This window comes from Lithobates pipiens, unplaced genomic scaffold, assembly GCF_037356315.1.
Source record: "Lithobates pipiens isolate NorthernLeopardFrog02 unplaced genomic scaffold, aLitPip1_a1.2 Scaffold_25, whole genome shotgun sequence".
NCBI lineage: Eukaryota > Metazoa > Chordata > Amphibia > Anura > Ranidae > Lithobates > Lithobates pipiens.
The window spans coordinates 168,479,932-168,494,489 of NW_027507787.1; the positions used below are offsets into that span (position 1 = coordinate 168,479,932).

The following is a 14,558-nucleotide window of genomic DNA, read 5'->3' on the forward strand; positions in this document are numbered from 1 at the left end:
GAGGAGAGGTCCAAGTTTTTGATAATGGGAGGTAAGGGTTGAGTGTACATGAGGCTGGGAATCCAGAGTCTGTAATGTGTGAGTAGACAACGTCTCAAAATTAGCCCATGTCCCCAGTAGAAGGTCCACACACGCTCAGGGCTTTTTTCGCTCATTTTGGCGCCATTGGTGTCAATGGGTAATGGACGAGTGCAGGAGTATGAAGAGCGGGCAACTAGTGATATCTATGCTGGCTGATGTGTACTGGAGGTGAGGAATGAAGTTAATGTCCAGCTATCCTACTCCACTTCTCACTAGCACCCTCCCTTAATAACACACACTGGGTCTTCTTCCTCTTCTGATCTTCTCCCAGCAATGGTCCTCAGTGATGCACAAAGCAGAACTGAAGTGATGGAGTCAGCACAGCTCTCTGCATCAATAAACTGTGAATGCAGACCATAATAGTCATGCCTCCTCAGGGGCAGGCCCTTTATGCTCTGCAATCATAGCATATTCTACATATGCTGGGTATCATTAATCCCAGAAGCCGGGGTTTTTCTTAATAATGCTAGACAACCATAATATACAAAAATAGCCCAAAGTTGAGCTTTTAAAACAATATACTTGCCCCAGCAATCCTGGGCCCGCAGATCAGCTCCATTATCTAGAAGTAGTTTGACAATTTCCGCATCACCTACACAAGCTGCAAAGGTAAGGATATGTTCACCTGCAAAGCACATTAGAAAACAATTATAATTCAACAGAGTTTTGCTGCAAAATGGACCTACTTGATAAACTTTTAATAACAATTAGCATTTTTGCTCCCTGCAGATCTGCTCATAGAGATAAACTGGGCAGTGTTAATACCATTACTTGCGATATCACTGCAAAGGGAAGCAAGACGTGCTCTAGAATTTCCTGGTAGAGGGCTGTGCTGAGTTTGTACTTGATAAAAAACAGTGGATGCAGATGACATGGCTCCCTAAATCATCCCTGACTTCATTTGGAAATCAAGGTCCCAGAGCCTGGAGGAAGAGTGGAGAGGCACAGAATCCCAATTTCATGATTTCCAGTATGAAGATTCCACAGTCAGTGATGATTCTGTGCCTCGCCACTCTTCCTCCAGACTCTGGGACCTTGATTTCCAAATTAAATTTACATTTTTCTACAGTCAGTGATGATTTAGGGAGTCATGTCATTTGCTGGTGTTGGTCCATTGTGTTTTATCAGTCCAAACTCAGCACAGCCCTCTACCTGGAAATTCTAGAGCACTTCATGCTTCCCTCTGCTGACCAGCTTTATTGAGAGGCTGATTTCATTTTCCAGTAGGACTTGGCACTTGCCCACGCTGCCACGAGTACCAATACCTGGTTTAAAGAGGAAGTAAACCCTTCCAAACAACTTGGACCTACAGGTAAGCCTAGATTAAGGCTTACCTGTAGGTCCAAGCAATATCTCCTAAACCTATATGGTTTAGGAGATATTTGCCCGAAAATGGGCACCGCTGTCTACGGCGCATGCGCCGTAGACAGCGGCGCGCAGGCGCACTAAATGCGGCAAATCCATGAATGGATTTGCCAAATTTGTCGACTCCCGTGCGCATGCGCGGGAGTGACGTCATCGCGGCTTCGCCGAGTGGCAGCGGCGGAGCTGCGAGACGCGACTCCCGTGCGCATGCGCGGGAGTGACGTCATCGCGGCTTCGCCGCTCTGATTCGTCGGAGCTGCGAGACGCCACCAGCAACATGGATGCGGCGGACTACAGGGATCAGCGGCGACTTCGCTGGCTCCTGTGTCAGGTAAGTGACACATAATGAGCTACTATGCGATGCATAGTAGTCCATTATGCTTTACCTTTGCAGGGAAAAAAAGAGGAAGTAAACCCATCAGGGTTTACTTCCTCTTTAATGATCATGGTATCATCATGCTTGATTGACCAGCAAACTCAGCTGACCTAAACCCCCATAGAGCAGGAGGAGTGTCCACATTTTTTTCAAAGAGGGCCGGATTTGATGAAGTGAATATGCGTGAGGGCCGACCATTTTGCCAGACATTCTTTGAACCATTAAAATTTGGTCTAAGTGTGTTCGTCCGATCACCAATACACTGCCCAACAAGAATTATCTTGCCTTTGTGGCTGTGTGAGGTGACAAGATGAGCATGGGCGTGTTATATATATTTTCTTTTGTGGCCCCAACGAATCCCCGAGCACTGCTCAGGACTAAGGATGAGCTTGGGCGTGTTATTTGGATATACCTTATTTATCGGTGTATAACATGCACCTTTACTTTGAGAGGGAAGTTTCAAGAAAAAAAAATGTAAATAAAGAACTGTGAAGCAAAATAAGGGGACGAGCGCCAACAGATTACATACAGGAGAATCTCCGATTTACTCGGCGGCATCTTTAATACAAAGTCCCACCACCTATGATGGACAGACCAGTTGTCCAATGGCAGCCCAGGAGATGGGACTTCCTATTACAGACGTCACAGAGTAAACAGGAGATTCTCTTGTATGTAACCTGACGGCACTTGTCCTGCCCACCTGCGAGGCGGTGCCGATAAATACAGTATATATCTTTTGTAGCCCTGGGGGCCACAAAAGAGAGATTAAATAATCTCTATTTATGCAAATTACCAGGGGGGCCACATTAAACCGGAACGCGGACCACAATTGGCCTGCGCGCCGTGTTTTGGACATGCCTGCCATAGAGAATCTGTGGGGTATTGTCTAGAGGAAGATGAGACACCAGACCCAACAATGCAGATGAGCTGAAGGCCGCTATCAAAGCAACCTGGGCTTCCATAACACCTCAGCAGTTCCAAAGGCCGATCACCTCCATGCCGCCCCGCATTGATGCAGTAATTCATGCACAAGGAGCCCCAACCAAGTATTGAGTGTATACTATACTGTACATAGACATACTTTTCAGTAAGCCAACATTACTGTAATAAAAATACTTTTTTTTATTGGTTTTATGTACTATTCAAATTTTCTGAGATACAGAATTTGGGGATTGTGGGGAGATTAGCTTGTGGGGATCACATTTTCTTGAAATGAATGTCAGTTTTTTTTAAATCTGGCGGGTTGCCAGCTTTATTTACAGGTGGTTTGCAAAGTCATAAAAAGAAACAAAACAGTAAAACAAATCCTTGCCCTCTGGCGCTAAACTAAACAGTACATTGCTCTCTATACGGTTTGGGGCTGGTCCCCGTTACCCACAAAACATGAGGTAAAGCAAACCTCCGTTTTCAATCCAAACAAGCAGGGCTCCTCTCTCAGATTGCCTTCCAATGCCGCAAACACATGAGTGGACTTTTCGACGCACTAGGTCTGACGATCTTTCTGACGGACTTTCGGCGGAGTTCCGATGGACTTTCTGAATGAACGGACTTGGCCACACACAATCACACCAAAGTCTGATGGATTTGAACGTGATAACGTATGACCGGACTAGAATAAGGAAGTTCATAGCCAGTAGCCAATAGCTGCCCTAGCGTCGGTTTTCATCTGTCGGACTAGCATACACACGAGTGGATTTCTCGATAGGAACTGGGTCCGGCAGAGTTCCGGCGAATTTTTTTTTCTAAAGTCCGTCAGAATTTTGGACAGCAAAGGTCTGATGGAGCCCAGACACGATCGAATTGTCCGACGGATTCGCTCTGGCGGAACTTTGCTGTAGAAAAGTCCGGTCGTGTGTACGTGGCATTAGTCTCAGGCCAGAGCCCTTCTGTGCTCTTTTCCTGGTCATTTATAGTCCAGAAGACCTGGCCCGGAAACCAAGCTTGCCACAGACGCTGGAAAAATCCTGTCCGGATTCCGGTTCAGTCTCTGATATTAGTCTCTGATATTAGAGCAAATGCGAGGTGAAATATATTGATTATCAAAGACCTCACCTCGCATACCGTCAAAATAAAAAAAAAAATAAAAAAAAAATATATATATATATATATATACACACATATATATATATATATATATATATATACACTATATTACCAAAAGTATTCGGACACCTGCCTTTACACGCACATTAACTTTAATGTTATCCCAGTCTTAGTCCGTAGGGTTCAATATTGAGTTGGTCCACCCATTGCAGCTATAACAGCTTCAACTCTTCTGGGAAGGATGTCCACAAGGTTTAGGAGTGTGTCTATAGGAATGTTGGACCATTCTTCCAGAAGCACATTTGTCAGGACAGGCACTGATGTTGGGTGAGAAGGCCTGGCTCGCAGTCTCTGCTCTAATTCATCCCAAAGGTGTTCTATCAGGTTGAAGTCAGGACTCTGTGCAGGCCAGTCAAGTTCCTACACCCCAAACTCGATCATCCATGTCTTTATGCACCTTGCGTTGTGCACTGGTCCAATCATTTGGTGGAGGGGGGTGAGAGATTATGGTGTGGAGTTGTTTTTCAGGGGTTGGGCTTGACCCTTAGTTCCAGTGAAGGGAACTCTTAAGGCGTCACCATACCAAGACATTTTGGACAATTTCATGCTCCCAACTTTGTGGTAACAGTTTGGGGGTGGTCCCTTCCTGTTCCAACATGACTGCACACCAGTGCACAAAGCAAGGTCCATAAAGACATGGATGAGCGAGTCTGGGGGGGAGGAACTTGATTGGCCTGCACAGAGTCCTGACCTCAACCTGATAGAACACCTTTGAGATTAATTCGACCGGAGACTGTGAGCCAGGCCTTCTCATCCAACATCAGTGTCTGACCTCACAAATGCGCTTCTGGAAGAATAGTCTAAAGTTCCCATAGACACACTCCTAAACCTTGTGAACAGCCTTCCCAGAAGAATTGAAGCTGTTATAGCTGCAAAGGATGGGCCAACTCAATATTGAACTCTACGGACCAAGACTGGGATGACATTAAAGTTCATGTGCATGTAAAGGATATATATATATATATATATATATATATATATATATATATATATATATATATATATATATATATATATACAGTGCCTTGCGAAAGTATTCGGCCCCCTTGAACTTTTCAACCTTTTGCCACATTTCAGGCTTCAAACATAAAGATATAACATTTTTATTTTTTGTGAAGAATCACCAACAAGTGGGACACAATTGTGAAGTGGAACGAAGTCTATTGGATTTTTTAAACTTTTTTAACTAATAAAAAAATGAAAAGTGGGGCATGCAAAATTATTTGGCCCCCTTGCGTTAATACTTTGTAGAGCCACCTTTTGCTCCGATTACAGCTGCAAGTCGCTTGGGGTATGTCTCTATCAGTTTTGTACATTGAGAGACTGAAATTCTTGCCCATTCTTCCTTGCAAAACAGCTTGAGCTCAGTGAGGTTGGATGGAGAGCATTTGTGAACAGCAGTTTTCAGCTCTTTCCACAGATTCTCGATTGGAATCAGGTCTGGACTTTGACTTGGCCATTCTAACACCTGGATACGTTTATTTGTGAACCATTCCTTTGTAGATTTTGCTGTATGTTTGGGATCATTGTCTTGTTGGAAGATAAATCTCCGTCCCAGTTTCAGGTCTTTTGCAGACTCCAACAGGTTTTCATCCAGAATGGTCCTGTATTTGGCTGCATCCATCTTCCCCTCAATTTTAACGATCTTCCCTGTCCCTGCTGAAGAAAAGCAGGCCCAAACCATGATGCTGCCACCACCATGTTTGACAGTGGGGATGGTGTGTTGAGGGTGATGAGCTGTGTTGCTTTTACGCCAAACATATAGTTCGATTTTGGTTTTATCTGACCAGAGCACCTTCTTCCACATGTTTGGTGTGTCTCCAGGTGGCTTGTGGCAAACTTTAGACGAGACTTTTTATGGATATCTGTGAGAAATGGCTTTCTTCTTGCCACTCTTCCATAAAGGCCAGATTTGTGCAGTGTACGACTGATTGTTGTCCTATGGACAGACTCTCTCACCTCAGCTGTAGTTCTCTGCAGTTCATCCAGAGTGATCATGGGCCTCTTGGCTGCATCTCTGATCAGTCTTCTCCTTGTCTGAGCTGAAAGTTTAGAGGGACGGCCAGGTCTTGGTAGATTTGCAGTGGTCTGATACTCCTTCCATTTCAAAATGATCGCTTGCACAGTGCTCCTTGGGATGTTTAAAGCTTGGGAAATCTTTTTGTATCCAAATCCGGCTTTAAACTTCTCCACAACAGTATTACGGACCTGCCTGGTGTGTTCCTTGGTCTTCATGATGCTCTCTGCGCTTTCAACAGAACCCTGAGACTATCACAGAGCAGGTGCATTTATACAGAGACTTGATTACACACAGGTGGATTCTATTTATCACCATCAGTCATTTAGGACAACATTGGATCATTCAGAGATCCTCGCTGAACTTCTGGAGTGAGTTTGCTGCACTGAAAGTAAAGGGGCCGAATAATTTTGCACGCACCACTTTTCAGTTTTTTATTTGCTAAAAAAGTTTTAAATATCCAATAGATTTCGTTCCACTTCACAATTGTGTCCCACTTGTTGGTGATTCTTCACAAAAAAATTAAATTTTATATCTTTATATTTGAAGCCTGAAATGTGGCAAAAGGTTGAAAAGTTCAAGGGGGCCGAATACTTTCGCAAGGCACTGTATATATATTTATTTATTTATTTATAGTTACAGTTATATACAGTTGTAGTAAAGAGTTCCCCTTTAAAGGCAAATGCTGAAAATTTTTGATCACCTCATAAATAACCCACCAAAATAAAACAGGTTTTTGGGATTCAGTGCAAAGAAACTTCCAGTAGCTTTTGGAGATCTGACATCAGCACCTCTGTGGATCAGAGCACTAACTAGGTTCATGTTCTGGTTGACGGCAGCGATGTGTAGGGCAGTCTGACCTGAAAAGGAAATTTAAGCTATCAAATAAATATAACAATAATATTAAAAACAACAACAATAAATTACAATAAAAACAACTTAAAAAAAAAAACAATAATAATACTAATAATATGTATTATTACTACTACTGTTAATAATAGTTCAATATATATATATATATATATATATATATATATATATATATATTTCTTTATTTTTTATTAAATGATGGGCCTTGTTTTTCAAGTTGTTCATCCAGTCTACAGACCACCTCCTATACACCAATCTCTGGAATCCCTTCCTGTACAGCTAAAGGAGCAGCCTCTGGACCACCCTCTTATATACGGTAGCTACAGGACCAGCCTCCAGACCACCCTCTTATACAGTTACAGGGCCAGTTTCTGAACTACCCATAGGACCACTTTCTGGACCACCCTCTTATACAACTACAGGACCAATCTCTGGACCACCCATTTATACAGCTCCAGGACCAGCCTCTGGACCGCCCACTTATACAGCTTCAGGACCAGTCTCTGGACCACCCACTTATACAGCTCCAGGACCAGTCTCTGGACCACCCATTTATACAGCTCCAGGACCAGTCTCTGGACCACCCCTATGCAGCTACAGGATCAATTTCTGGACCACCCCCTTATACAACTGTAGGACCAGCCTCTGGATACCCCTCTCACAGCTACAGGACTGGTCTACAGACCACTTTCTTATACATCTACAGGGTTAGTTTTAAGGCCACCCTCTTATTCAGCTACAGGACCAGTCTCTGAATCACCATTTATACAGCTACAAGACCAGCCTCTGGACCAGCCCTATAAAGCTACAAGACCAGTCTCTGGACCAGCCCTATACAGCTACAAGACCAGCCTCTGGATCAGCCCTATACAGCTACAAGACCAGCCTCTGGACCAGCCCTATACAGTACAAGACCAGCCTCTGGACCAGCCCTATACAGCTACAAGACCAGCCTCTGGACCAGCCCTATACAGCTACAAGACCAGCCTCTGGACCAGCCCTATACAGCTACAAGACCAGCCTCTGGACCAGCCCTATACAGCTACAAGACCAGCCTCTGGACCAGCCCTATACAGCTACAAGACCAGTCTCTGGACCACTCTCATATACAGTTACAAGACTAGTCTACAGACCACTCTCTTACACATCTACGGGGCCAGTCTACAGACTCTTGTTCAAGGGAAACAAGTGTATAGGTGCTGCAACCTTCTCACATAAGAACCTGAACATAATGTTCTGTTTTGAGATAATATTAATTATGTATGTTAATGTGGATTGTTTTTTATATGCCAGTCTTTTCATATGCTCACAAAATAATATATATTTATTATTATTATTATTATTCTTAGTATCTAGGCAATATCATATTCATATAGCACCCACTATTTTTATGATATTCCATTTTGGAAAAAATACAAACTACGCATGCTATTGTGGTTCACTTTTTATATGTTTTGTATGTATTTGTATATACTATTTAAATCGGAGCTCCGCCGTTTTTTTTTTTTTTTAAGTCAGCAGCTACAAATGCTGCAGCTGCTGACTTTTAAAATAAGGACACTTACCTGTCCAGGGCGCCCGCGATGGTAGCACCTGAGGCCGATCTGTCCCTTGGCTCTTGGGTGCTGCCGCCTCCATCTTCGGTTAGGGAATCATGAAGTGAAGCTTTGCGGATTAACTTCCTGGTTCCTTTCTGCGCATGCGCGACTCACGCTCCACGTTTCCGCTGGTCCCTGTGGTCTTCTGGGACTGTGTGTCTCCCAGAAGACAACGGGAGGGGGGGATGTGGCTTGGGTATCTATGCCTGGAAGTGGGAGCAAAACACCTGTATTAGACAGGTATTTGCTCCCCCTGAAAGGTGCCAAATGTTACACGGGATGGGGGGGGGGAATCCGAAAAACGTTCCATTTTTGGGTGGAACTCCGCTTCAAGTGTTAATTTAGTTTTTTTTATCAGCCATGACTAAGGGCTAACATCTGAAATGCGTAGGATGTTTTACAGCTCTGCACATGTATTTAATAAAGGAATAATATTTTGGACGTCATCCTGAGTGCCGACCATCCCTTTCCTTATTCACAGACTCTTATTCAACTACAGGCTTACCGCGATAAAGGTCAGAGGTCATAGGCTGGTTAATCAGTTCAGGTGCCTCATCTAGAAGAACCTTCACAGCCTCCAGGTTATTGTACTGGACAGCCACATGTAGAGCCGTCTCTCCCTTAGCACCTGTGTATAAAAAAATAGATGTATATTCTGAAATAAACATATTCAGGCTTCTTTATAGTAGACCTGGCATCAAATATATATCAACCACTTCCAGTACAGGCCAACTCTGACATTCCTCTCCTACATGTAAAAATTTTTTTTGCTAGAGATATATATATATACAGAAGGGAGGTGTATACAAAGGATTACAATACACCTACTCAGCTACTCAGCGCCAGATCAATCCCACAGATCTAAATAAAAGCAGAAGTATAAAAATAAACCGTCAGAACACTGGATCAAATACTAAAACAGCAAGAATTAAAATTTATAAAATGATCACAACATGTGGTCATCATCACAGTAGAAAGTCTCTATGCAGTAGATGGTAGTAAGGACAGTTCAAAGCATTTTAGGTGTTGAATCACGGTGGTCCTAGAGTGCACCTTTCACCAGAGACAGTAAACGTATTCCACCTTGTGAAGCACACTCCCCCAGGGGGTCAAACTCACCAGAAACCTCTTAATGAGATAACCTTAAGGTTAGGTGTTCAACAGCCACTCAAATACTAAGTCCTCATTACCAACAAGATCCACTGGTCTAGGGGCTCCAAATATATGTCATGAAACACAAGTATAACAGCACATAGCATAATCCTGCTTATTTATATTTATTTGATTTATTTCAGTTACTTATATAGCACCATCAATTTTACACAGCGCTTTACATATACATTGTACATTCACATCAGTCCCTACCCTCAAGGAGCTTACAATCTAAGGTCCCTAACGTGCATTCATACATACTAGGGACAATTTAGACAGGATCCACTTAACCTACCAGCATGTCTTTAGAGTGTTGGAGGAAACCGGAGTACTCGGAGGAAACCCACACAGGCACAGGGAGAACATGCAAACTCCAGGCAGGTAGTGTCGTGGTTGGGATTCGAACCAGTGACCCTTCTTACTGCTAGGCGAAAGTGCTATCCACTACACCACTGTGCTGCCCATTTATAGACAATACGCCCCATACAACAGAGGACCCCTTAATATTAACTGCGCACATGAAGATAAAATCAACAAGCATACAGAGTATGTGACCCAGAGGGCGCTATCACCATATTCAGCCGTTCCAGGATGGAGCGAGTGTCTCCTTGCAGGTACTGCAATCACTTCCAGGTAGGGCGTAACCAGCATGACATCTCGAAAGGGACGTCTGCGCTCCACCATCCATCACCGCCTACCTGGATGTGATTGCGGTATCTGCAATGAGACGATTTATTCACTCAGGAACCATCACAATGTTATTCTGTAGAAAAAAAAATATAAAATATATATATATATATATATATATATATATATATATATATATATATATATATCAAATCATACATCAAACCATTCTCTGCAGCTATTACCTTTTGTACCACCACCCCCTCCCTTTAGAATGTAAGCTCTATGAGCAAGGCCCTCCTGTACCTTTTGTATTGTACTGTAATTGTGTTGTCCCCCCCATACATTGTAAAGCACTGCGTAAACTGTTGGTGCTATATAAATTGTTAATAATAATAATAATAAAAAAAAAAAATATATATATATATATATATATATATATATATATATATATATATATATATATAGACATCATAATCTAAATATTCAAAAGAATACTGTAAAATAATTTTATAAATAATATATTATAAATCATACAAATAAATAAAGATCCAGATCTGTATTTAAACCTGTTGGAGTAATAGTATTAAGAAAATGTATCCAATGAGCCTCACGTTTTCTTAAAATTAATTCACGATCACCTCCTCTCCTATTTTTATTAATGCTTCCCAACACCATGTATTTAAACTGGGAGATTGTATGTCCCGTCTCTAAAATGGCCAACTAGTGGGAATTGTACTACTTTATCTCCAATTGAATATTTATGTCTGGCTATACAATCTTTAACCTTTTGGGTTGTTTCTCCAATATACAATAATCCACATGGACATTTATGGCATAAATCACATATGATTGGCAGGTATAGGAATATCAATGTTTTGTATATTATGTGGGTGTGATATGCTTTTTCCTTTGATCATGGAATTACATTGGACACATGATAGACATGGGAATGATCCCAAATTTTTTGGTGCCAGAAAAGTTATCCTGGGAATAAGAGGGGAAAATTGATCGGATCTTACCAATTGATCTCTCAAAGTTCTACCCTTTCTATATGAGGGTAATGGTAAATTCCAGAATTCTTCTATGGTGGGATAACTTTCCCTCAGTGAATTCCAGTGTTTCCTAATATAGCGATACCCTCACTTAAGAGGGCCGCAAGTTTGGTTTGGGCCCTGAGCACAGCTCCGCCAACCCCCACCGGCAATCTGCTCTACCCACTCTGGCACAGTTAGTATCTAGCAATACACATGAAATCGCTTATACTCTAAATATGTGTGTGCGTGGGTGGATAACTCAAGCTCATAGACAATCTTTGAAAGTATATAACTGACTTTACTTGTTGTTTTATAAAAGGAATAACATTAATCGAACATTTGGTTTGCAACACATAAGCAGGTCCCTGCAGTAACCAGTAATAAAGATAAACAGAGTAATCAACATAATAAAGTATTGCTATGCAACTCTAACGCTGCCCTTTTTCAGCTACTTCCCCGCATGGGTAAACTAACACCCAGCACTATCTACCTATGCAGTCAGGCCTGACTGATCTAGATGGAAGTCCAGTGAAACAATATTCGCTAGCAATCTTTCGGTGGTGCACTTGAAGAACAACTTTGTAATCCAAACGAATAATAAAGATAAAGTATCTGTCTTTAAACAGCTCTCACCACCCGGACAGATCCAAGTCCATTTTCTCCGCCGATTCGTCTAGGAACAGGAATCCACCAACCTCCGAGTCTTCAATCCTTCTGGTGTACTGCAGCAAGGATGAGAAGATGTCTCTCAGGTGCAGCTAGGCTGGCAAAGGGCTCTTTGGAAAAGAGCACAAGGCCCAGGCTTCAGGCCTTGTGCCTCCAGCAGTTCAGCACAAACCTCCTCTTGCTAGGAGAGGGGGGGGGGGGGTGTCCAAAGAGAAAGAACTAGGCCTCTCCCCCTCCTTATATGCCCTCCCCCATGAGTCTCTGGGGCATAACTCCAAACATCCTTGTAACCAGCGGGGTTCTGGGAACAGTAGTTTTATAGTCCTTAAAGAGACCCCTCTACACACTCCCCCCACTTAAACTCTTTGGTCCCCAAAGATAAACTTTTAACACATATCCTGTACCAATTTTGAAAGTGCTGGGTATGATGTTGGTACAGGGAATTTCCACCAGAACTCAGAGGTGGGGTTCCCTGTCCCACAGGTCACACTGGCATGAGTGGCCTGCCTAACTGTGCCAGAGAGTGAGCTGGGGTTGCCCTCCACCAAATGGTCAGTGGAGGGATTAGAGCATTCAGCACTTCTTCTAGCAGTCACAACAGAGTCCTCAGAGCTCTCCCCCATTTGAGAGTAGGTTAGCTTCTTGGGGGGGTTTACAACTCGGCGAGCTCTCTGTTCTCTTGGGATTTCAGGCCCTGGTGCCACAGGCTCTACTTCAGGAACACACTCTGACAGCATCACTGGTTCTGAAACATCGGTCCTTTCCTCTTCTGAGTGAATGCTAGGGATATCTTCCCAGCCTTCAGGCACACCACTAGATGGAATGAACTCTGTAGCTTCTGGGTTCAGCGTCCCATCCTGTGTATCCTCAGTAGGTGGGAGATCTATGGCAGAATTTCCTGGAGTTGATGAAGGCCACAGCCACTCAAGCTCTCCTCTTCCACCTTCACCTCGTTGGGAATCTTGTCCATCTCTAACCTGGGAGGTCTGAGACCGAGTGCTAGGTCCCGGGGTATCCAGAATGGAAACAGATTCTGGTGGATTTCTCACTGGAGGTATTCTGACTGCTTCAGTAAGCGGGAGCAAATGATTCCTGTGCCAAGTCTTCAAGGGCCCCACTTTCCCCTCTGGTTTTAACTTATACACAGGCAATCCAGGTAGCTTTCTGCAAATGACATAGGGCTCTGATCTCCATCTATCAGCAAGCTTGTGCTTCCCAGGGATCCCCAGATTGCGTAGCAGTACACGGTCCCCAGGCTGCAGGTCTTGCACTCGAACCTTCAGATCGAAGTTCCTCTTGTTGCGGGCTCCCCTTTGGTCCGAAGGCCGCCTGAGCTCGTTCATGGGCCACTTTCAAATTGTGTCTAAGTCGGTCCACATATCCCTTGTGGGAGGTAGCAGAGGCATGGTCTAGGGAAATGCCAAAGGCCAGATCCACCGGCAATCTTGCTTCTCTCCCAAACATGAGCCGGTAGGGGGAGTAACCCGTCACATCACTTGTGGTGCAGTTGTAAGCGTGCACCAAAGCTGATATGTGTTGGCTCCAGTGTTGCTTCCTCTCTGTCTCTAGAGTTCCAAGCATGTTTAGTAAGGTCCGATTAAACCTCTCAGGTTGGGCATCTCCTTGTGGATGATAAGGTGTAGTCCTGGTCTTCTCTACTCCCAATGAGTCCAGTAGGTTCCGGATCAGACGACTCTCAAAGTCCCTTCCTTGGTCTGAGTGGATTCTCTGTGGTAATCCATAGTGGACAAAGTATTTTTCCATGAGCACCTTGGCCACAGTGGAGGCCTTTTGGTCTTTTTTGGGGAAAGCCTGGGCATAACGGGTAAAATGATCGGTTACCACCAGAACATTTCCCAATCCACTCAAATCGGGTTAGAGGCAGAGAAAGTCAATGCACACCAGATCCATTGGACCCTGACTCTGTAGGTGGCCCATTGGGGCAGCTTTATGGGGTAGAGTCTTCCTCTGGATGCATCGTGCACAAGAATGGCAATATTCCTCCACTTCTGCCCTCAAACAGGGCCAAAAGAACCGGCTTCTGACAAGCTGGAAAGTTCTCTCCGCCCCTAGATGGCCATGCTGGTCATGTAAGGCAATTAGTACCGTCTCTCGGTGCTTCTCTGGGAGAAACAACTGCCACTTATCTTCTGAGTTATCAGAGGGGCCCCTTCGGTAGACCACTCCCTGATGTACTTGTAGCTTATCCAACTCTTTCCTCAGCAGGCGAGCCTCCTTGGAAGGGTGATGTCGAAGTCCCTCTGGATTCTCGTTCTCCAAAGCTTCAAGGACCAATCTCCCCATGGGGTCTTCCAATTGGTCATAGCTCAGCTCCTTTCTGGACAGCTTTTGCAGGAGTTCCTCTGCTAGTTGAGTTACCCCACAGTAGGGTTGAGGGACTCCCACTGCGGTGACTCCTATCTCCTCTGCTCTGGAGCCCCCTCTTGCTTGAAACTCAGCACCCTGACAGAGTGCTCGCACTCCTTCCGGTGCTACCTGGGTCCAGTCTTCCCAGTCATTGACCATGACATGAGATCTTCGGGACAGGGCATCTGCATCCCTATTTCCAGCCCCTGGTCTACTTTAGACTGAAGTTGAATCCGGATAATGCAGCCAACCATCTGTGTCCGGTTGCATCTAACTTTGCAGTAGTGAAGAGGTAGGTC

At 44.0% G+C, this 14,558-nt stretch overlaps 1 protein-coding gene across 2 annotated transcripts in view; it reads right to left on the reverse strand.

Annotated features, from left to right (window-relative positions):
• Positions 1–14,558, reverse strand: part of LOC143930643 (transient receptor potential cation channel subfamily V member 6-like) — an 85,835-nt gene that overhangs the window by 43,830 nt on the left and 27,447 nt on the right. For both annotated transcript variants that reach the window (XM_077455138.1, XM_077455137.1), the window contains 3 exons: positions 8,916–9,038; positions 6,662–6,802; positions 608–706 (listed from right to left, as the gene is read on the reverse strand). In XM_077455138.1, the coding sequence (XP_077311264.1) occupies positions 608–706; positions 6,662–6,802; positions 8,916–9,038 (363 nt within the window). The remainder of the gene's footprint in view (positions 1–607; positions 707–6,661; positions 6,803–8,915; positions 9,039–14,558) is intronic.